Genomic DNA, 21504 nt, shown 5'->3' with positions numbered 1-21504 from the left:
TTTATAACATTTGTGGGACATATATTTATACTCATATATTATTATGAAAACTTTTTTGTTTTTGTGGTTTCTACGGGGCTTATACTTTTAATTTTATATTAATTAAGTTGTTCGTAACAAAAATAAAATAAAAATTAAGTTGTCTATTTTTTTTTACAATTTTACAGGTTATACTCACATTTAATACAGTGACCTAATTATTTTGATGATTGTTGTGAGACCTATATTTTCACTAACATATTAATACAATTGCTTATTTTTTAATAATTTTTACATGACTATATTTATACTCATATATTAATACCTGGACATAAGTTTTTTTGGTGATTTTTACAAGACCTATGTTTTTACAAATATATTAATAAGGTAACCTATTTTTTTCATAATTTCTACATTATCTATATTAATATTCCTATATTAATACGAAGACCTAAAGTTTTTTTGTGATGATTTTACCATTGTTCTTTTTCTATTTTATTTATCAAATATCCCTTCTATTTTGTTTACCAAATATTATATCCATTTTAGAGGAGCGGCAACGCCGCAACTCCCGTGCGGACGCACGGGTGTCCTGCTAGTAATTTCATAAACGAATGTCCTACAAAACTATAGACTAACATGAGGATTTGTTCTTAAAGGGCACCGATAAAAGTACTATACTATTAGTAAAACCTTAATCATTTCATGCAGTATCGCGTTATTTGAACATTGAAATGCTTATGACGTGACAATGTGTGTGTACTATATATTAAATACCTCTATTTCTTTCATACATCCTCTATCAACTAACATGTTAATAACGTTAAAAAAAAAAAAGTTAATTACCGCGACTTTTTTTTTTTACGCAGATCCGCCACTTACGGTCCTGCATTTATGCTTTGCAAAGGTCGATGATGATCATAATTAAAGATTTTCAGACAATTATAAACTATTCATCGACAGTCGACTACTGCCAAGATTGTCAAGATCCATGTCTCACATGTGGAGGTGTTAAGTCTATCTTGTGTTTATAGCTGCTGCTGTCACTATCTTTTTCTTGTGGCCTAGCATGCATGGCACATGGTTTATGGTTTATGCATGCTTTGTTCTATTTCTTTTAATTAATGGCTTATTCTAAGTAAGGATAAACACTTATCCTTGGAATGTTAGTGGTTTATCTTCTGTAATTTTTTTAATTACCCTTTTATTATTAAGATTTCATTCTTTTAGCCTCTTATTGAATATTCTTACTTAAAATTTTGCATAAATAATGATATGACATGCTTAGTAAGGGGATAAACTAAAATTTACTAACATACTATATTACACGGGACAAAAGAACATAAATATTTTAAGTCAGCATATTCAATGAGGGTTAAAAGGACGAAATTTTCACGTTATTGTGGTATTCAAAATAAAAATATTACAAGAGGTAAATTGAAATTCACTACCGTGGATAAACACTATTTATTGTTTTGCTTGTAAAAAAATGCTACTCCCTCCGTCCCAAAATATAAGAGAAAATTGGTCAACAAAAATTGATGTATTTAGTCCAAATTCTTAACCAAATACATCAACTTTCTTTGACCAATTTTCCCTTATAATTTAAGACGGAGGAAGTATTATATAGTTTGGATAACTATAAATTTAAAGAAAGTGTTAAACAATGATTTCGGGACAATGATATTCAGGACGCAAAAATAGCAATATAATCCTAAAATAATCTATTTAATGTCTTAAAATTTTAAAAAAATAATAATTTTTTCTACTTAAAACTTTTGCATTGTTTTCATTTTTATTTCTTTAACCATGACACTGAGACACCGTTTATCATACACTAAATTTAAATACTACATCAATAATTTCATCATAAATAAGCTGCAACATTGCAACTGCTTAATCAAGTATTGCAGTGCTCCAAACTTTTATGTAAATTGCGGTGCTTCCAACCACACTCACCACCAACAATAATAGTATATTAATTACTAGTAGTAATAAGCATAGCTACCATTCCTTAATTAGTTATCAAGGGAGAGAGACATGAATTAATAAAAGATTTAGCACGTGAAGAAATGCATGAGAAAATAATTGAATATTTAGGGGCTACATATTTCAATCAAATATAGACAGAAAAGATGTTTTTGAAATAACAGAATTGGCCCATTAGTATCGTGTCAAATTCTTATTGTTATTGCAATACATATCCGGGCCCTCGTGCTGTTTACATTTTACTACTACTATCAACTATCTCCATTGTGAGTAAATATCGATTGTACGTAGTCGCAGTCATGCAGTCAGATTAAATTAAAACCATCCGTTCTTAATTGGATATGGTCAAATTTGATCAAACTGCATGCAATTCAAATTCTTTTACATTTATTAGTTATATTGATTTTATTAATTATAGTTAGTAGAGTAGTTAAGTGAAACATGATACACAATAAATAAGTGAAAGTAATAATTTATGGTGGTATTTTAAGAGATGGTAATATTTTTGTTGGTTGTGGGTTATTTTGCTCAAAATTTAAACATATCTACTATTAAACATATCTACTATTCTTTATATCGAGCCCATTGGAGCTATATTTGCAAGTTTGACCCAAGAATCATATGGTTTTTCTCCCGACCTCCCTCATTTCTTTTCTACCTCCTGAATTTCCGTTTTTGCCCTTGAGGGTACTTCGGTTTATACGAACTGAATTTTTTTGTCATGCTAAAAAATTTCGGTTTACATAAACCGAAATATTGTGTTCCAAATTTTTTTTCAGCTTTCCTGCATAAATTCTGCATGAGACCCTCAACTTCCACAATTTATTTGAAATACTAAACGATGTCTGATTTGAGTAAACGACCACTCGTTGGAAATCTTAGGGTGTCAAGGATACAAATATAATTTTTGTTTTGAGGGTTAACTATCCAATTGGTCCAGTTTGACCAAATAATGGGTACTGGTACAGAAACAGAGCATAAACTTTTCTCAAACTTGTAGGTAGAATTTATCATACTATACTTAATGAAATTTAACAATTCCGGTGTCAATCTTGTATTAAATTTTGTCTTCTTTACACTGGATTAAAAATCATTAGCATACGACTTATATTCAGAGAACTATGATAAATTTACCACATGTATCTCTACAACATTTTGCAGAAATTTTTCTCAAACTTGTAGGTAGCTTTTCTCATACTATACTTAATGAAATTTAATAATTCCGGTGTCAATCTTGTAGTAAATTTTGTCTTCTTTACACTGTATTAAAAATCATTAGCATACGACCTATATTCAGAGAGATACGCTAAATTTACCACAGGTAGCTCTACACGAAGTTTCACATAAATTTTCCTTCTTTTTGGGGGGTATATGTTATTTCGGTTTATATAAACCGAATTTTTTTTCCATGTTTAAAAACTTCGGTTTATATAAATCGAAGTTTGTTGGCAAAAAATTTTCATATCGCAAAGGACAAAATGAGATTTTTGGAGGTAGAAATGAAATAAAGGGGGTCGGGAGAGAAAACTTCCAAGAATCATGTTTTTGGGCTAAGATGGGGAAGCAAGGGATTGTTGAATAGTGTTAGAAGTGATTGAATAATATTAGACGTGTTATGGGATAATATATGTATGTATATGCAGACACCGATACAAATATCAGACACGTCATGGACACGTAGTCATTAATTATGATTTAAAAGCTTTGTTCTGATTAAATGTAACAACATACGTCGTTGTTGTTGGACACCAGACGCATGTCAGTGTTATGTAGTGTTTATGAACTAAAATTCCTTGTTTGCATGTGACTTGGTTGCATTAGTATTTTAAACTATAAGACTGAAACTGACATGGAAATTTAAACAATATTGTTGACCATAGAATGAACAAGTCAAAAGCAACAAGTATGGAATAAAGAATATTCTACCAATTATTATTCTTCAAATTATCAAGAATTACACCTTGCCATTTTGATCATCAATATTCCTAACTGGTCCCGTGAACCATTTTCTTGCATCTAATACCCACCAAAGCATGATTAAACCTAAACCTACCCCAAGAGCAACTGGTGCATAATTGAAAGTATTCCAAGTTATTGGATAAAGAGTTGGCAAAAGGAATACAGAACATGTGTAACAAATCCATAGAAAAGCTACCAAACATATCGGTCTACTCGCCTTGCCCAAATAAAATGGTCCTGGCTTGAAGTTCTTCTCAGGCATCACCATTCTTGCGAAGATTGGAACTGCATAACCACCAACCCATCCAATTGTTGCTATGGAAGTTATTGCAGTAAAGACTACATTGACCTTCAAAATCGGTAGACCAAGAAGAATGCAGATTCCTGCACAAAGCCATACTGCATTTGTAGGAACCTTGTGCTTTGGATGCAGTTTTCGCCATAAGAATGAAAATGGAACTCCATTATCTCTTGATAGGGCATAAACCTGAAAATTGTTTGGTTTGAGATATACCACACTGGTTAAGAGCCATTTTTCGTCGCATGTCTTTTTGGTTCAAACACTAGCATGCAGAACCTCATTGTCTCTTAAAGTATTAGTATAAATGTATATCATATAATTAGTGTTTATGTGTAAGCCATTTCTATAACGCATGATAAAACAAAGTCAAACTATTTTTATATAAGCTATAAGTTGTTTTTATAAGCAATCTTGGAAAGTGTTAGTTAATGTGCTGATTTGATTTTATGTTAGTGGAATATGATAAAGTAGTGGAAATTATCTAATGTAAGTAAAGAGTTACATGAGTGAATTGTCATTGTTATTAGTGGAAGCACTTAGTGCTTAGTGGAGTGTTTGATCATTGATTAAGCACCTAGTAGTGGTGACTCTTTGATAGTTGTAACCATCACTACTCATGCTATATATATTCATGTGTATGAGATGCATTTGATATAAGAAAAATACATGAATATTCAGCCCCAAAAACAATATTTTCTTACTCTATATTCTGCAACAATATAGTTTATAATATACCACCTCTAGAATACCACCAACAGAAAGCTTATAGAAATAAACGGAAAACAACTTATGGACATGTCATTAGCAAATGCTTATGCTAACAGTAGATAAATTCAAATAAGTCAATTTAAACAGGCTTTTAGTACTTACCACTCTAGCAGCACTTGTAGTGATTGAAAGTCCACCAAAGAAGAATGAACCCCAAATGATAAACAGTAGAACAATTGCTCCAGCAGAATTGTGATATCTTCCATGGAATGCATCATATAATATTTGTGCTGGCACAAATGCACCAGCAGTCTCATTGTTTGGATCATAAAGGTAAGCGAAATCCTGAATCAGAGTTGAAAAATGGTGTTAATTATCCTCCTTCTAACAAACTATTAGTTTCTGTAAATTTTTCTTCAAATTTTGTGAAGAGTAATTTCTATGTTTATTTATATGCATTTGATTTTCCTACCTAATAGATCTTTGACAGACTCTGATACTATATTAGAATTTAAGTTAGACTTGAGCCTATCTCAACCCTACAAAACCGGCTTGTAAGGTTGAGATTCTCTTACCACCCTCATCACACCCAAAATTGGAAGTCTTCAGCGTGACCTGATAACAGGTGGCCTAATGAATCTTGTAAGGTGAGAATGTCTTCTACTTATAAACTCATTTTCAAGACATATCTCACATCCAATGCGAGACTCTTAACTAGAATAAATATGAAAAGAAGTGTTCATTGGTTGATTATATCTTCAAGATGTTTATTTACCTGAATGCTGAATGTAAGTGCCAAGATGTAAGCCCAACCAAATACTGAAATGATGCCAATACTTCCTAGTATTGCTTTGGGTCCATTCTTGTCTGCACCTTTAGTTTCTTCAGTTAGATGTGCTGCAGCATCATATCCATAGAGGGAATACTGGCTCACAAGAAATGATAGAATCACTGCATATGGTTTGCTTGATATTCCTGTTGTAGCCGGGGCTAATTCAAAGTTTGTGAATACATATGAAGCAGATTGTGTAGTCAGTGCCACCAAAGGTAACAGTATCACTATCACTGCTCCACCAATGACCTGACAGAATAATTAGATAAAAATCAGATGATTCATATTACATGTTCAATAAGCTGAATTTTATAAACAACCAAGAATATGAGTTGTCAAGAATATGAGTTGTCTGATCTTGGTTCAGCCGTTCAGATTAACCGACTGTGGCATGTGGCGACTGTGTGATACTTAAGTGAATAAACAATATTTAGCAATCTTATGGCAGTTATTGATATACAAGAAAACTAAAGTACCTGCCACCATATTGAAATTATATCGATAAAGGCAATGACTTCCAATGCAAACGTGTTCAATGCTGCCCATATAATAGTAAGGCCAATGTAAATGCATAAGAAAAGCCATTTTGGGGCAAAGTACCCTCCACCTTTATTTGTTCCTGTTGATATTAGGATTATACTTTGCAACGTTTGTGCTCCTGCATATGCCTTTCCAACCATGAAAATGCATGAGTTACTATGCACACATTCTATGAAAACAATAAGTAGAAATTTAACCAAAGTCCATTTACCTGAGTCCCAACCCCAGCAATGAGACCTATGGTCTCAAGCCAAGCACAGCACCATGAAGAAAATGGCCCCCATTTTGGACCAGCTAAATGAGCAGCCCAAAAGTACAGCGAACCAGTTGTCTGCGTTGGATTGAATCAAAAGTGGAAATTAGTTATGTAAACTATTCACTGATTCATCATGAGCAGTAGGAACTAAGTATTTTTAGGATGTAAAATTTTCCTAAGGAAATGAAAAGCTATTCTTAATTTTTTTTTAATAATTGAAAATGACAATAAGACATATTTTGTTTGTTGATCTCAGAGACATATTTGAGAGTGTCTTATTGAGTCGGCCACCATTTAGGTGATTTACTTAACAAATTACATACATAAAGTATATGAGAAGAGACGAACCGGAAAGGATGAACATATCTCAGCCATTGCAATCCCAACAAACCAAGTGAAAAAACAAACAACCACCCATCCCCATACAAGACTTGCCGGGCCGGCATATTGAAGGCTAGAACCATACAAAGGTGTGATTCCAGTGAAAAGAGTCATTGTTGAAAATGATATTGCCAGAGTTTTGAACATAGTCTGCATCCACAATAAATGCAAACAAAATTAACAGATTTAATCACAAGAAAAAATGTTATTTTCATTTTGACATAATTTAAATCAAGATAGAAAAAGAACACAAACCATTTCTCTTCTTAGTTCTTGCTTGTAACCAAGCTCATTGAGTCTCTTCTCTGCTGAATCCATAGCTATGTTTTCTGTCATTTCCGGAACAAAACCGGTTTCAGTCCCCATGTAACAAAGATTCTTGTTAGAAAAACTAACTAATGATAACAGAAGAATTGAGAAATCTGATAATTCATATAAGAAGAAGAAATATGTAACTAACCTCACTAAATCTTTTAGTTGAAAGATTCAAACTTGGTAGTAATTTTCAAACAAGTTGCAATATTTGAATAGTCACCTGTGGCAGTATTTTCTCAGGACTAACTAATTTTCCACTAATGAAAGCGTCACTCACTATTATTTTCTATCAAACAATGAAAGAAAAACCGATTTCACACTTGTTCTTTTTCTGATTTACTTATGCTTGCAGCATGAAAATTGAATGTTTCAACCTTCAACCAACGTAGAGCCTCTAATAATAAGGCAACACATTTAAAAAGTGTTTCGTTTATAACAAAGAACACATTAAAAGAGGCTCAAATAATATACTATACTCCAGCTATTTTTTAGTGTATTTAGTTGTTGGCTTGACTTTTCCTTTGTTGAAAAATTCAGTGGAATGTGGACACATAAAAAGATGATGACAGAATTTAATAAAAAATATGCAGCACAGACTATAGAGTAAACACAGTTAAAAATTAAAATATGTGATTAATGACTTGCAACTCGTATAATTCCTCTCATGTTTTTATTTATTAATTTGTTTCCTAGATTCATGTTCTCACACGTTTCTAGTTAGCGTATATGATGGTTATTTTCACATGTATTGTTGACTATTTCTCACATGTTATTTAGCAATCTTTCCAGCTGAAAATTTGGCTATTAGTTAGTTTGGTGAATAGATCAGTTACTATATACCCGAATCTGTAGGATTCTACAGATTCTAGTTCTTATGTACACAGTTTATGTTGGCCAGTTTATTCAGAAGGAGATCAGAAAATGATACTCTTCCCCAACAACCACTACGGTCCACCATGATGTCTCTATCCAATAGTACAATACAATACAAACACTTAGAAAAAGACAAAAAGTAGCTTTCACTGCGGGTGTGTTTGGTAAGTCCAATAAGCTAGCTTATAGCTTATTGGACTAGCTTATAAGCTTGTTTGAAAAAAAAATAAAAGTGTTTGGTAAAGATTTCTCACGAGCTTATGACTTTTTTTGAGATGCTATTTCAAGTAGCGTTTGAGCTTATAGCTTATAGCTTTTTACAGTTTTTTCCATTTTTAGGCTCTGTTTGGTAAAAATAAGCTATAAGCTAGCTGATAGCTGATAAACTAGCTTATAGCTGAAAAGCTAGCTTATAGCTGATAGCTGATGGCTGGTAGCTTATAGCTGAAAAGCTAGTAGAATAAAATTAAAGTGTTTGGCAAATTTAGCTGTTGTAAGTACAAAATGACATAAAAATACATGGTTAGTGGGTAGTTTTTTTTTGTAAGTGTTAGTGGGTAGTTATTATAATTTTAAAAAAATAAATAAATAAAATTAATGAGGGTAAATATGGAATAAAATGAAAAAGCTATAAGCTATAAGCTCATACGCTACTTGAAATAGCATCTCAAAAAACACTATAAGCTAGTTAGAGAAGTTCGTTACCAAACACTTCACATTTTTTTCAAACAAGCTTATAAGCTAGTTCAATAAGCTATAAGCTAGCTTATTGGACTTACCAAACAGTGTCTTAACCTTTAATTTTATTATTTTTTATAAAATAAAAAACTACCCACTAAAACAAAAACTACCCACTACATATAAATATCTTTTTATGTCTTTTTATATTTATCAATCATTTATAAAGCTAATTTTACCAAACACTTTAATTTCAATCAGCTAGCTTTTCAGCTATCAGCTAGCTTATAGCTTAATTTTACCAAACAGAGCCTATGTATGACAAAATCTACTCGCCATAAATAGCTTAACAAAAACAAAAAAAAACACACCTTTAAAAAATACTCCAAATATTCCAAATTAATGTACCTAGACTTAGACTATAATATAACAAGATACATTAACTATTATTGACTTAGTTATCTCCTAGGTAGTATCAAAAACAAAAACAAAAAACACAGCTTGAAAAAACAAAAAAATAACTCGAGTATCTCAATTCAACTAGGAGGGCTCCTGCCTATCTAAAATCAATGGTTGAGATCGCTTACAATATAAAATTGCATGTTGCATTAACCGGAGCATCTCCTGATCCTTAGGAAGGACTACATGGGAGGAAAAGTTGTCCCTAAATAATTGTAACACTCCGTATTTCGGAGGAAAAGTTGTCCCTAAATAACTGTAGGACTCCGTATTTCCGAGGTTGGAGCTTGAGAACCCTAGTTTAAATAGTTGAAAGAGTTCAAATGCTCCACAAGAAACAACTTGTTTGTAGATCTACAACCTTTAATCTCTTGATTCTCAAGTTTTTATAGCTTAAATGTTATTTCTTTAGATATATAAAAAAAAAATCTACAATAAATCCATATTTAGTTCATCTCACATCTGACGTAGGACTCTTAACAATTCTGTCAAAAGTCTTCAAGTGGTGGATTTAAGAAGCATGTTATGTAGGAAGAGCGGGGATTGGGATTCTATCAAAAGTCTTTTATTTTACTGTCTATTCACTTTAAAGAAGTCAAATCTTATAAACCGGTGCATAGCGAGAGCCCCCCGGATAGTAATTTATATAACATTCTAACTCATGTTGTATACATGCATATAGTATTTATTTATGTATGTATTCATACTTCCAGATTAACATTTGAACATGAATCACCAGCAATAACTAAAGAATCAAAAATCAATAGAGGGTGAAAATCAGATGAAGAACAAATATTTTAATTCCAAGAGTTTAAATAGTTGAATCAAAGGAATGAAGAACTTGCTCTAACATCATTCTTTTATTTGGATCAAGAGGGCTCTCTGGATTATCAGAGTGAATAATATTTAGAAAATAGATCTTCTTTGAGGCCACAAATGCTGCAGAAAAGATCCTCTTTATCCCTCCGCGAGTACTGTCAACCTTGTATTCAAATTCATAAACTTGCAAACCTCCTTTCCCTGATCTTTCTGCAACTGTAATGACCTTGGCTTCCTTTGTACTTTCCTGAACGTCGAGGCAATAACTAACAGAAGTTAAAAGCATGCATACATAATCACATAGATATGTGTATCAATCCACCATTTCTTATCTAGTATCTATAATTCAATAAAATTGGATTTGAAGAATTTATGTAAGCCCTCCAAAATCCTCATCCAATACAAAGCCTTAAACTAAGTAAAGAAGTCCTACTTTTCCTATCCTATAGTATCTATAATTCTATATAGTACATGTTTGAAGCCGTGGTGACTTTGGCAGAATTACAGTGACACTGCAATTTTGACAAAAGCTACCATTTGGAGCTTCATTTAAAACTCAGTGTCGTCGTGATTTTGCTAAAATCACAATCACGCCAAATGATGGACGTTGCACATGAAACGATCAACTCGACTCAAGGTCCAGCGCTAATAGAAGTTGCTTACTCTCCTAGTTAGAAGGAAAAAGGCATGGCTTTTTTTGCAGTAATAGTGGGCGGGTCTCATGATATCTATGTCGGTCGTCGAAATCAAATGAAGGGGCCGAAGGACCATTCGATCCATTAAGGGACACAGATCTAGGCCTCTTAGTTTGGTCAATCACCAAAGGAGGGTGCACATATATAGCATAGCCAACTTAAAAAAAATAGGAAACCGAAGAATTGGATTTCTAACGAAGAAGTGAAGAACACTTTTATTAAGAAATAAGTAGAAGAGAAATCTTTCCTCCAAGCCCAAGGGTTTCTCCCCTTCAAAATAGAGTTCCTACTCTGTTCACAATGTTTGCAAATATTCAATAATGATCAACTCTACATTGTATTCTCCTATTTATACAAATAGCCCTATAACAACCTCAACTGACTAACTAACTAACTTCTATAACAACCCTTAACTTCTAATTAACTAACAAAAAATGAACAAGGAATCTAACAAATGCAAAGGTAAAATCCATTTATCAGATGTTTGTTCCCTCTCATATGGTCTTGCTTGCCCTTGTAATGTAGGGAATCCAACTAATAGGCACACATTTTATTTTTTTTGAAGAAGCTAAATTAGCCCACCCAAATTGGCACCAGAGAGAATCGAATCTCAGACCTCAAGAGGAGCACACTCCCAGGTCCCAAGCCAATACAATGCACCAACCCAAGTGGGTTTAGGCACACATTTTATAAAGACCACAAACAAAAAGCAGCAGTGTTTTTACCTTCCGTCTTTCAACTTGTAAAAGCTTATCAGCTACAAATTGAGGAGTCCCAAAGTCTCCAAGAGTTACAAGACGAACCGGGTTGACCACAACACCAATATTGTTACTTCCCATATTTGGGTCTTGAAACAACGCTGTAGCACCAGCTTTATCAACCTGTTATGTTACTTATAACAATAATGTTATTATCAAAGATTGTTCTTTTATTTTATGAGAAAAAATGAAGACACTGAATTGTTTACCTTAGTCCAAGAAGAAGGTGTAAGAAGAGTGAAACCTTCCTTAGAATCTGTATAGCTTTGAAGCTCTGTTATAAATTCTTGAGCCAACAAGAGTGGATTAGGGAAGACAGTCCAGAGAAAGGGTGTGAGGAGAAGGGTAAAGTTGAGGTTTCTCTTACTAAGACATGGGTTTTGTTTGTGGGAATGGTGAATACAGATAGATGAAGTTGATGTGGGGATTGAAATTGGGGAAGAACAAGTGTGGATTAGTTTGTGGAAGAAGGTGTTAGGTGAAAGGGTAGACAAACTTTTTAAAGACATTTTAGAGCTTTGAGGTTTGTGGAGTTGACAACGTTGGTGGGTGGCTGTTCGTATATTCGTTATCCATATTTTCCTCACTTCCACCTTCACTTCTTCCACGATATCATTAGATGGAATAAAATGGGAAGAAATGAAATATACTCCCTCCATTTTTATTATAAACAAAAGTTAATTTTTAGATTTATTAAATAATTATTATGTATTTCTTCCGACGTTATTTATAAGCAAAAGTCAACAAAAAAAATTTGACCTCAAATATAAGCAAATTACCGAAAGTAACTTTATTAAATGTTATGATTCCAAAAGTACTCTTAATTAATTGTTTAATTTTTTATATTATCGTAGAGTCTCGATGCAAATTAAATAAATTAAAAGATTATTTTAAGAATTCTAATAAAAATTTCAAATAAAATCAAAGACAAAAAGTAACTCCTTACTAATTGTGTAAAAGAGAATTTTGGCTTACAAAAAATGCCGGAGGGAGTATTTGGACTATAAGTTTTTTTTTACCATCGGTATCCGTGAAATGCTTAACGTGGTTCGAAGTCACTTCTGTCGGTTGGTTTCAGCCCCTCTCAATCGTGCAGACGTGGAGATCAAACTGTGTCGTCACTACCAAATCCAACGCGAATCACCGAACCAACGCTTTTTTTTTTAGTTTAATTAAGGAGCTAGAAGAACCATAGAAATTGAGATGATTAATTATTGTTGGGTGGCTTTTGGCTTTTGATGAAAAAGATGTAGGCGGCAGAGAAGTGTGTAACGTGGAGCAGTCGTCGGTGAAATAATAATGAACCGATTTTACCAATGAGAACGCAGACTCTCCTTCCTTCCTCTTTGGTTGGTGACTTGAAGACGCACCATCCCATTTTCAATGTCTCCATCTTCTTCTCTCACTGTAAGTTATTATTTTCTTCTTTTCTTTCCTGTGTTTCATATCATCATAAACGCTTAAAGTTAAATTATATTCGTATAAGCTGTTTTCATAAGTTGTTATATTGCAGAATTTACAAAAAAATTAAGTAAGCTGAAAACATTTTATGAACACTTTTCCTAACTTGTCTATAATAGTCAGACAAATACTTGTGGCAGCAGATAAACTCAATCTCTTGCTTTAATCTGAAAATTATGCTGATCTCTACTCTATCCTGTCAATTAACTTGTATAATTCAACACAATTCAATTGATTCATAAATGCTATTTTTATCTAAACATTGCATGCAGTCCCTTGTATTTGCCAGGAAACTACTAGCAACTATTATAACAGGCATGTTCCTTTCCTTCTTTTCACATAACCCCCTTACCTATTTATTTAATTCCTCATAAGTGTGCCTTATTTCACACTAACTCTATCAATGTGTTTATAATTCAATCTCATAGATATTTCTCGTCCGAGGACTCAAAATTGGAACTTAGCAACAAGAGGAGGAAGTCTCGTATCGTTTAAAGGTTGTGCCAGGTTCGTCCAAACATCATGTCGAATCTCTGCCCCCGGAACAGTCCCAATAAATCATGAAAAACTCCAGTCTAATGTTTCGAGGGATAGGAAGGTAGTTCCTGATGCAGATCCTCCTAGTACCAAAGATGTCGGCCTTTTGTATCAATTTTTTGAACAAAGGTTAATTTTCAAATTATCGTCATATTTCCGTTACAAGTATATTTTGATGTAGTATAATGTACTGCTATGGTAATTTACATTTTGAAAATGTAACGGGATCACTAACAGAATTTCAATTTTAATGTACAGTACCAAGCTCATGGTATTGACTGGAGCTGGAATCAGTACAGAATGTGGTATCCCTGACTATAGAAGGTTCTCACTCTTACTTTCTGGTATCATTAGGTTAACCAAAATGTTTATTTGTCGACAGTTAGACCATTTTAATTATGCTCATAATTGCTACTTGCTATAATTTTGTGCTGTTCATATAGCACTCATAAACTGATGGAAACAAAAGTGAGAGGATTGAATGGTTCGCGTGCTTTCTATTTTGGCCATGTTGTCACCTATATTGTGCTTAGACTGATAACTATTAGTAATATATTTCACCACATTTTGATTTATAAAGATTAGTGGCAGAGTCAAAGAGATGTGTCTTTCTTGTGGTTTATGAAGATTATATATGCTGTCAAGAACCAATTATGTCGAAAGCTTAATCGGTTAAGTGTAGACACACAAATATCCCCTCTTGCAAAACCCCTTTGAACTTGAGGTGTGGGCGATGCACAGACTTGCCTTGTTCTGAAATTTATTCGAAGACTGGTGATGGCTAATGGCTATAATCTAACACTAGACCTAGACTACTTGGTCGTAGATATTCTAACACCATATTATGAACCAATTATCGCAAAAGATTACGCTACAAACTGAAGGATGCATGATTTTTTTTAATATTTCTAATATATTCTTCATCCTTATGGAATTTGTAACATGGAATGAATTAGTAAAATTTATCATCCTTGATTCGGGGATCCTAACTTCCTCTTCTTCTTTTGTTGTTCTTCCATTTCACTGATTGCAATTTATTATTTATTTCAGCCCTAACGGTGCTTATAGTTCTGGTTTCAGACCAATAACACATCAGGTGAGAGCTAAGGGCACATTCAACTACACCCTCTTCTTTTATGATTCTGTCGTGATGCCCAAATAAGATAGGAAAATATCGACAACAGAAAAATGAGAGTTAAGAATAGGAAAAATAGATCTCATACATAATACATTTAGATATCACGCTACAGTTGATTTTAATAGCTTGAGATTTCTTATCATTTTCAAAGACCTTAAATATTACTCTCTCTACTCCTATATATAAGAAAAAGTTGGGTCAACAAAAATTGATGTATTTGGTTTAGATTTTGAACCAAATACATCCACTTTTGTTGACCAAATTTGTTCTTATATATAGGACCAGAGGTAGTATTTCCCAACAAAAACAGCTGCAATATTTGTGGAATGACATCTATGATTGAGATTTCTGAAAGAGAATTAAAGCTTCTGTTTAGTCAATAGAATAAGATATTTGTATCTTAACGGCAAGAAATTTAAGCAATAAAGCATAGGGAAACATAATTATATCCATCTACAAAAACAGAAAAAGACTTGAATTATTTATAAATGGTGAAGGAAAAGACTAAACTAGAAATTCATGCCAAATATAGTCATGAAAAATTAGGTATGCAAGAACTACATGATATCAAATTTCTTTTTGCAATTTCATCTTAATATATGATTTAAGTTCTTCTTTCTTTTCTTTTTGACCAAAGTTCTTCTTTCGTTTAAAATTATTAAAAGGAGTTTCTTCGTTCAAGTCGAGCCAGGAGGCGATATTGGGCTAGGAGCTATGCTGGGTGGAGGAAATTTACAGCAGCCCAGCCATCTGCTGCTCACCGAGCTTTGGCAACATTCGAGAAAGCTGGTCGAATCGATTTTATGGTTACCCAAAATGTCGATAGGTATCTAGTTATATATCATTGTCGATTAAGCTTGCTCAGAATACTTGATATTACATTTTGCAGTCAAGATTATCTTGCAATTTTGCTTGTTTTCAGGCTGCATCATCGAGCTGGTAGCAACCCATTAGAAATACATGGAACTGTATACACTGTAATTTGTATAGATTGTGGATATTCCCTTTGCCGGAGCTTATTTCAGGACCAGTTGAAGGCCCTTAATCCAAAGGTTAGAAATTTAGGCTTATTTTATGCTTAAGAAGTGGTTTATATATTTAAAAAGTTCATGAAGTTGTGATATTGAAAAGATCTAATATACTTAGATGTGACATAATGATTCTTTGTAGACGATAGTTGTAGTAAGTGTGTAAAATATGTTTGTGTCAATGCCTTGATGGTTTGTTTGGGTTGGTTTTCCTGATAAAAGGTTTTACCTCTTGTTTTATGTTCTCTTGAATATGAGGAAATAGAAGTCTTAGAATGAGAACAATAAAAACTGTTGGGTTCTCACCTACCTGGTGCATGACTTGTGGACCCACCAAATGATTTATATTACAGGTTAATTATGAATTTAATTTTGATAGTTGAGAAAAAAAATGATATTAGAATTAGCAAATATTGTATAGGAAAAGACAAGTATATCAAGAAAAAGATTCCAAATGGTTTGGTTGAGTGGTCTCAGAATTTGGGGTATGTCTAACCTAACTCTACAAAACCGGATTGTAAGGTCTGAATGGCAATTGAAGGAGTACCGTCTTCAATCTTGCAAGCATCACTAAAATTTGTAAGATGTTTACTGAAACAGTCTCTTGAGCGATCTCAAGAAATATGTTTAGTAGGTTTCAATCATTTCTAAAATAAACTCCAAGTGTTTTTTCAAATGAAATTAGGAAAATATGACTTGTGTCATCCTTCACTAATGCTTCGGTTTATAAATCCTAAGTATCATCTAGAGTTTTTGTTTCTCAAACTATACGAATGCATAAATTTCTTCCAGTTTCCGGTAACTGCTGAGTCTAATTTTTGGAACATTGGGTTCTAAGCCAGTGGGCAGAAGCAATTGATAATTTGGACCATGGAAGCCCTGGGTCAGAAAAAAGCTTTGGAATGAAACAAAGACCGGATGGTGATATTGAGATTGACGAAAAATTTTGGGAGGAGGATTTTATCATCCCAACCTGCCAGAAGTGCAACGGTGTTCTCAAACCTGATGTAAGTCATCTTGCTTCTTTCAGATGAAATATTAGTTGGTTATTTTGTGTTGAATGGATACTTGAACCTGTTTATTTTGTACCAGATTTCTGTTCTTCATTATTAACTTGTTATTATTGGGGACAAGATCAGCTTAAGCTCCATTCGTAATTTATAAATCTAAAAGAGTGGAGAATATACGTGTCCCTTTGACTCCATCTCTCCTGCACAAAAAATAAAGGGTAAAAAGAAAGAAAAAACTATCTTCAGAAATATTTTTCTTAAAATGTAGTGCAGCTGAATAGACCTGTTTGTTTAGTTGCATTCGGGATGTCTGATAACTGGTTGAGAATACACTAAGTTACAGGATTGTCCTAGGCAACTTTTTTTCCTGTTTGTCTAGACCCAAAGTTCCAACTATGATGGCCATTTATGCTGTATATTATTTTGCTTGATTTGGTTTTATGTGAAAACATTGATGTGTGCTCTGCTGCATCGTCTTAGTTCCTTGTTGCTTACCTATCTTTTCTGACATAAGTTCATGGTGTGTTTTTGGACTGTGATATTTCATGATTTAGATTGATGAAACAGACTACTGGTACTATCCGAACAAATTAAGTTATTTTATGAACAAATAAAATACTGGGTGAACCAAGCATGTGTATCTGATTGTTTTGAGTCTTATTATGCTAGTAGTAACACACTCTTGTTTGAGAAGATTAACTGTGAATTGCTTACAACGTATCCTCAATGTTTGTTTTGATTGTCAATAACTATGAAGGTTGTCTTCTTCGGTGATAATGTTCCCAAGGACAGGGCTGATATGGCAATGGAAGCATCTAGAAAATGTGATGCTTTTCTTGTACTAGGGTCATCTGTGATGACCATGTCTGCTTTTCGACTTGTAAGGTAGATTCAAAATTATGTACACCTTTTGGTTATAGTTTTGGAATTAAGAAGGCTGATTTAGGAAGAAGTTTGTATTTTTGAACTTTACACCATGAAATATTTTTGCTTTCGCAGGGCAGCTCATGAGGCAGGTGCAGCAACTGCGATTGTCAATGTAGGTGTGACGCGTGCTGATGATTTCGTGCCCTTGAAAATCAATGCACGACTGGGTGAGGTACGACTTGAATCTGATCTGATTGTGAGTTCTGAATATTGCATGTTTACTACCTCACATTTGAACAAGCTGTTGCATTGTGCAGATACTGCCAAGAGTACTTGACATGGGATCGATCAGTGTACCTGTTGTGTAATGATAATAGATCGCAAGATGCACAGGTTTTTTTGTTCGACTTCGCCACACTCCTTAATCATGTTGTTGCTCTCATGCTCTGTAGTGTATGAGTCGTGCACATTGAGTTGCCACTTTCCGACCATAATCACCTTCAAATGAGAATGCATTGGTGAAAGAATGTCAACTTCAATATGCATGAAGCAAGATATTATGATTGTTGGTGCCCTTTTCATTGATTAAATAACTTAAACTCAAATTGATTAACCCTTATTACATTGTCCCTAATTACCTGAAAAGTTGCTCTAAATTCAGGAACTTGTATTTTATCTTATTATTTCTCTCCTATGTAATTTACTATAGAATTTGGTTAACATGAAAATATAGTAATTGATACTCATGTTAGAATAGATTTTTTTCCCATACCAATTGTGATAAGCTTGAATTTTCCATTTCTTTTGTGTTATGCACAACTACAGATATTTAGATGCAAGTTTTGAAACGTATCAAATATATTAACAATGAGAACACTGAGGATATGTTGTAAGTTGTAACACTTCACATTTAATTTATTCTAACACAATAGGATACAAAACAATCATATTCGTATAATAAATTACTAAACATATTTTGTTTCTTTTTAATCCAACACAGAGTATCTCTTAAACAGAAGTCAAGGAATAACTCCTCAAAATATATAAGATATATTAGAGAGCTAGTATCTCCCAATATATGTTCAAGTGTTCAAATATACATCAACAAAAAACTCAGCAAGTTCATGCATACTTAAAGTACTACATTACTCCATCAACAAAAAATATAATTAATGTTATATGAAAAAGAGAAATCGTTTACAAAATTGTTTGTTATTAATAATATAAAAAGATTTATAATTTGGTATAATTTTTTCTCAAAATTACTTATAACTTGATACGGATAAAGTAATTATTATTTGACGTCAAGAGATAGGTTGAAAAGGGAGTTGATAAGGAAAAGTTTATCAATCTAAATAAATCATAGTCCAAAATTTTGACCCTCACCGGTATAGTTTTTTTCTCACCAAACACTTTTGAAGGGATGATGATAGGATTAACTCAAGTTGAGATACTCTCCATTTTTTATTTTTTTTATTTTCTCTATTATTATATAATTTTAAAAATATAAACTTAAACTAGCTGGATACCCGTGCGGACGCACGGAAGGAGCGGCGTTGCCGCTCCAGAATATGTACTATATAATATTGATTTATTGGTTAATAATGAAATATAAAGGGTGAAAAAAATAAAGAAAAAATATGTTGGCAATTTAAAAAAACTGAATAATGTATATAAGAAGGAAAAAAAATTAAATAAATGTTTTCAATAATTTTTTAATGTTATAAACGAAAAGTAAATAGGAAGTTAAAAATAGGGGTGAAATCAATGTTTTAAAAACCGGACCGGTCCGGCCGGTCGGACCGGTCCGGCCGGGAACCGGAAGCTTCAACGGTTAGGTTTGTGTGCAGGACCGGTTCTGTTATAAACCCGGTGAAAACCGTTGCAACCCGGCCGGTTCGGTGGTTGAACCGCGAACCGAATAAAACCGCCTGCGAACCGAACCGGTTGGAGAATGTATCAATATTTCCAAAAAATACAAATTTTGTGGTAGATGGGAGTTGAACCCAGGTCAATTGGATATATTAGCAACACTACTACCACTTGGGCAAATGAATTTATATCATATTGTACAAAACTGAAATATATTTAATATTAATTAAGTTCCATGTCATGTATAAATACATTGATAATTTCTTTTCCTTGTTATTTTAAATTTCATTCATATTCATATAAATATATAATATTCATATGTTGTTCTAATTTCTAAGAAAATATTGCGTAAAAAAAATTACTAAGATAATATATATTATTATATAAAAAAAGAAAATATATATTAAAAATTATAATATAATAGTTGGACCAATAAAATTATAATATAATTTTTTATTTACTAAAACTATAATACTATACGGTAAACAACAATGAAATATTAAGTTTTTTGTATTTTTCTTTTAAATATATGAAATTTTATTGAAAAATGTTTGAAAGGAAATTTTTTTATTAAATTTTATTGTTATGAAAATTAAGTCATGAATACATTTAAATTTTTTATATAAGCCGGGTCAACAGTCATGCGGTCTGACCAGTGACCCACTGGTCTGACCGGTGAACCAGTGACCCAATGCCTTGACCGGGTCGATCACCGGTCCGGGTTTTAAAACTATGGGTGAAATAGTGAAAAATATTTAATGACGTGGGTCTTGAAATGTGGCTCTGTGAATAGTGTGAGTAGTTAATTGTTGTAAATATAAATAAAATTAAGATTCCTTTTATAAGAAGGAGACATTTAGGTTAGAATATTATGGTTAAAGAATAAATATTATGGTTAAAGAACTGATACCTCTGTTTTGTGCCAACTTTCGTTGTTTGTAAAGAATTCCATCACATAATCATTGTTTTGTCTTGTTCCATACATGATCCGGTCTGTCAATTGATCCAGACAATGACAAACAATTTTCGCAAAAAGAATCCTGATCCCCAATCTTTTGCTTCCTTTATTGCTGAAATAAATTCACGGTAATCTTTCAAAAAACTCATAGCATAGCATGCCTCTCTAAAGGTCTTGTGTTGGACACCATTAATCTTTTTTATTTCATCATAAGTTTCTGGACCTTTGACACATGTAAGCATCATTCTCAAATAGTAAAGCTCACCTGCAGTTTGAGGAATCCATACCAATCTTCCTATGGTATAACCTCTTGTTCTGTACTTAATAATAATGACCTCTTGCTTAATAATAATGACCATTGGTCCATCATCAGATTTTTCATTCACAAAGTCCACGAATTGAGTTTCAAAATCGCCCCACAAAGTACATGGTAAATCATTCATACTACAAAAAACATTGAAAAATGAATAAATTTCTTAGATTGAAAGCCTAAATAAAAATAGTCAAATACGAAAATAATGTAAAATAAAATATTATACTCTGCATCTCTTAAAGAAAATCTTATAGGTTTTTTTTCCCTCTAGCACTTTGCTTAGAAGGTTTGATATCATAAACAGCTCCAATAATGTATAAACAACAAAGCAGATTAAATGATTAATATATATATACAAAAAAAAAATATGAAAACACATATTCATTCTCAAGGTTGACATTGGTGGACTCACCAACTAAAAGGTCACGGCGATATTTGCAAGCCATGATTTCAGGAAATGGCTTGAAATGAAGTTTGTAATGAGGGATATCATACATGGATAACAGAGTGATTTTTGAACCTCTGTTCCCTCCAACAAAGACTAATTTAAAAGGATGGACACATGACATGACAGAAAAGTCGTTTTTGTGAACTTTGAAGTTTTTCATGACATATGTTTCGCCTTTTTTTAAAGATGTCTTCCACATCGGACAAATTTTAGAGGGGAAAAGTGTTGGAAAAATATTAGACATAGAATTATTTCAATAATAATAAATCAAAGAAATATTACAAATATATATATATATATATGATACATAATAAAATAAAAAATATAGAA

At 32.8% G+C, this 21504-nt stretch overlaps 3 protein-coding genes across 5 annotated transcripts; 1 reads left to right on the top strand and 2 right to left on the bottom strand.

Annotated features, from left to right (window-relative positions):
- Positions 1-3850: 3850 nt before the first annotated feature.
- Positions 3851-8232, bottom strand: LOC123916552 (amino-acid permease BAT1 homolog). Of its 2 annotated transcripts, XM_045968029.1 has the most exons (8): positions 7406-8232; positions 7201-7274; positions 6913-7095; positions 6520-6639; positions 6245-6436; positions 5712-6017; positions 5099-5281; positions 3851-4414 (listed from the first exon to the last, which is right to left on the bottom strand). In XM_045968029.1, exons 2-8 carry the CDS (start codon positions 7261-7263, stop codon positions 3923-3925), a joined length of 1539 nt encoding a protein of 512 aa, XP_045823985.1. In that variant the 5' UTR covers positions 7264-7274; positions 7406-8232; the 3' UTR covers positions 3851-3922. The 2 variants fall into 2 exon arrangements, with proteins under 2 accessions (XP_045823985.1, XP_045823984.1); XM_045968028.1 differs by having other exon boundaries at positions 7201-8232.
- A 1815-nt stretch (positions 8233-10047) lies between these two features.
- On the bottom strand, positions 10048-12177 carry LOC123916551 (psbP domain-containing protein 2, chloroplastic). Its single transcript, XM_045968026.1, has 3 exons — positions 11752-12177; positions 11510-11665; positions 10048-10336 (listed from the first exon to the last, which is right to left on the bottom strand). The coding sequence occupies exons 1-3, from the start codon at positions 12049-12051 to the stop codon at positions 10082-10084; spliced, it is 711 nt and encodes a 236-aa protein (XP_045823982.1). The 5' UTR covers positions 12052-12177; the 3' UTR covers positions 10048-10081.
- Positions 12178-12493: 316 nt separating this feature from the next.
- On the top strand, positions 12494-18352 carry LOC123915917 (NAD-dependent protein deacylase SRT2). Of its 2 annotated transcripts, XM_045967194.1 has the most exons (11): positions 12494-12949; positions 13276-13318; positions 13432-13669; positions 13799-13864; positions 14591-14636; positions 15344-15504; positions 15601-15730; positions 16549-16713; positions 17474-17601; positions 17716-17815; positions 17901-18352. In XM_045967194.1, the coding sequence occupies exons 1-11, from the start codon at positions 12926-12928 to the stop codon at positions 17949-17951; spliced, it is 1152 nt and encodes a 383-aa protein (XP_045823150.1). In that variant the 5' UTR covers positions 12494-12925; the 3' UTR covers positions 17952-18352. The 2 variants fall into 2 exon arrangements, with proteins under 2 accessions (XP_045823150.1, XP_045823149.1); XM_045967193.1 differs by having other exon boundaries at positions 12743-12949; positions 15344-15730.
- Positions 18353-21504: the final 3152 nt, after the last annotated feature.

This window comes from Trifolium pratense, linkage group LG3, assembly GCF_020283565.1.
Source record: "Trifolium pratense cultivar HEN17-A07 linkage group LG3, ARS_RC_1.1, whole genome shotgun sequence".
Taxonomy (NCBI): Eukaryota; Viridiplantae; Streptophyta; class Magnoliopsida; order Fabales; family Fabaceae; genus Trifolium; species Trifolium pratense.
Note: the sequence above shows the minus strand (reverse complement) of the source record. Positions and strands in the feature narration are given on the sequence as shown.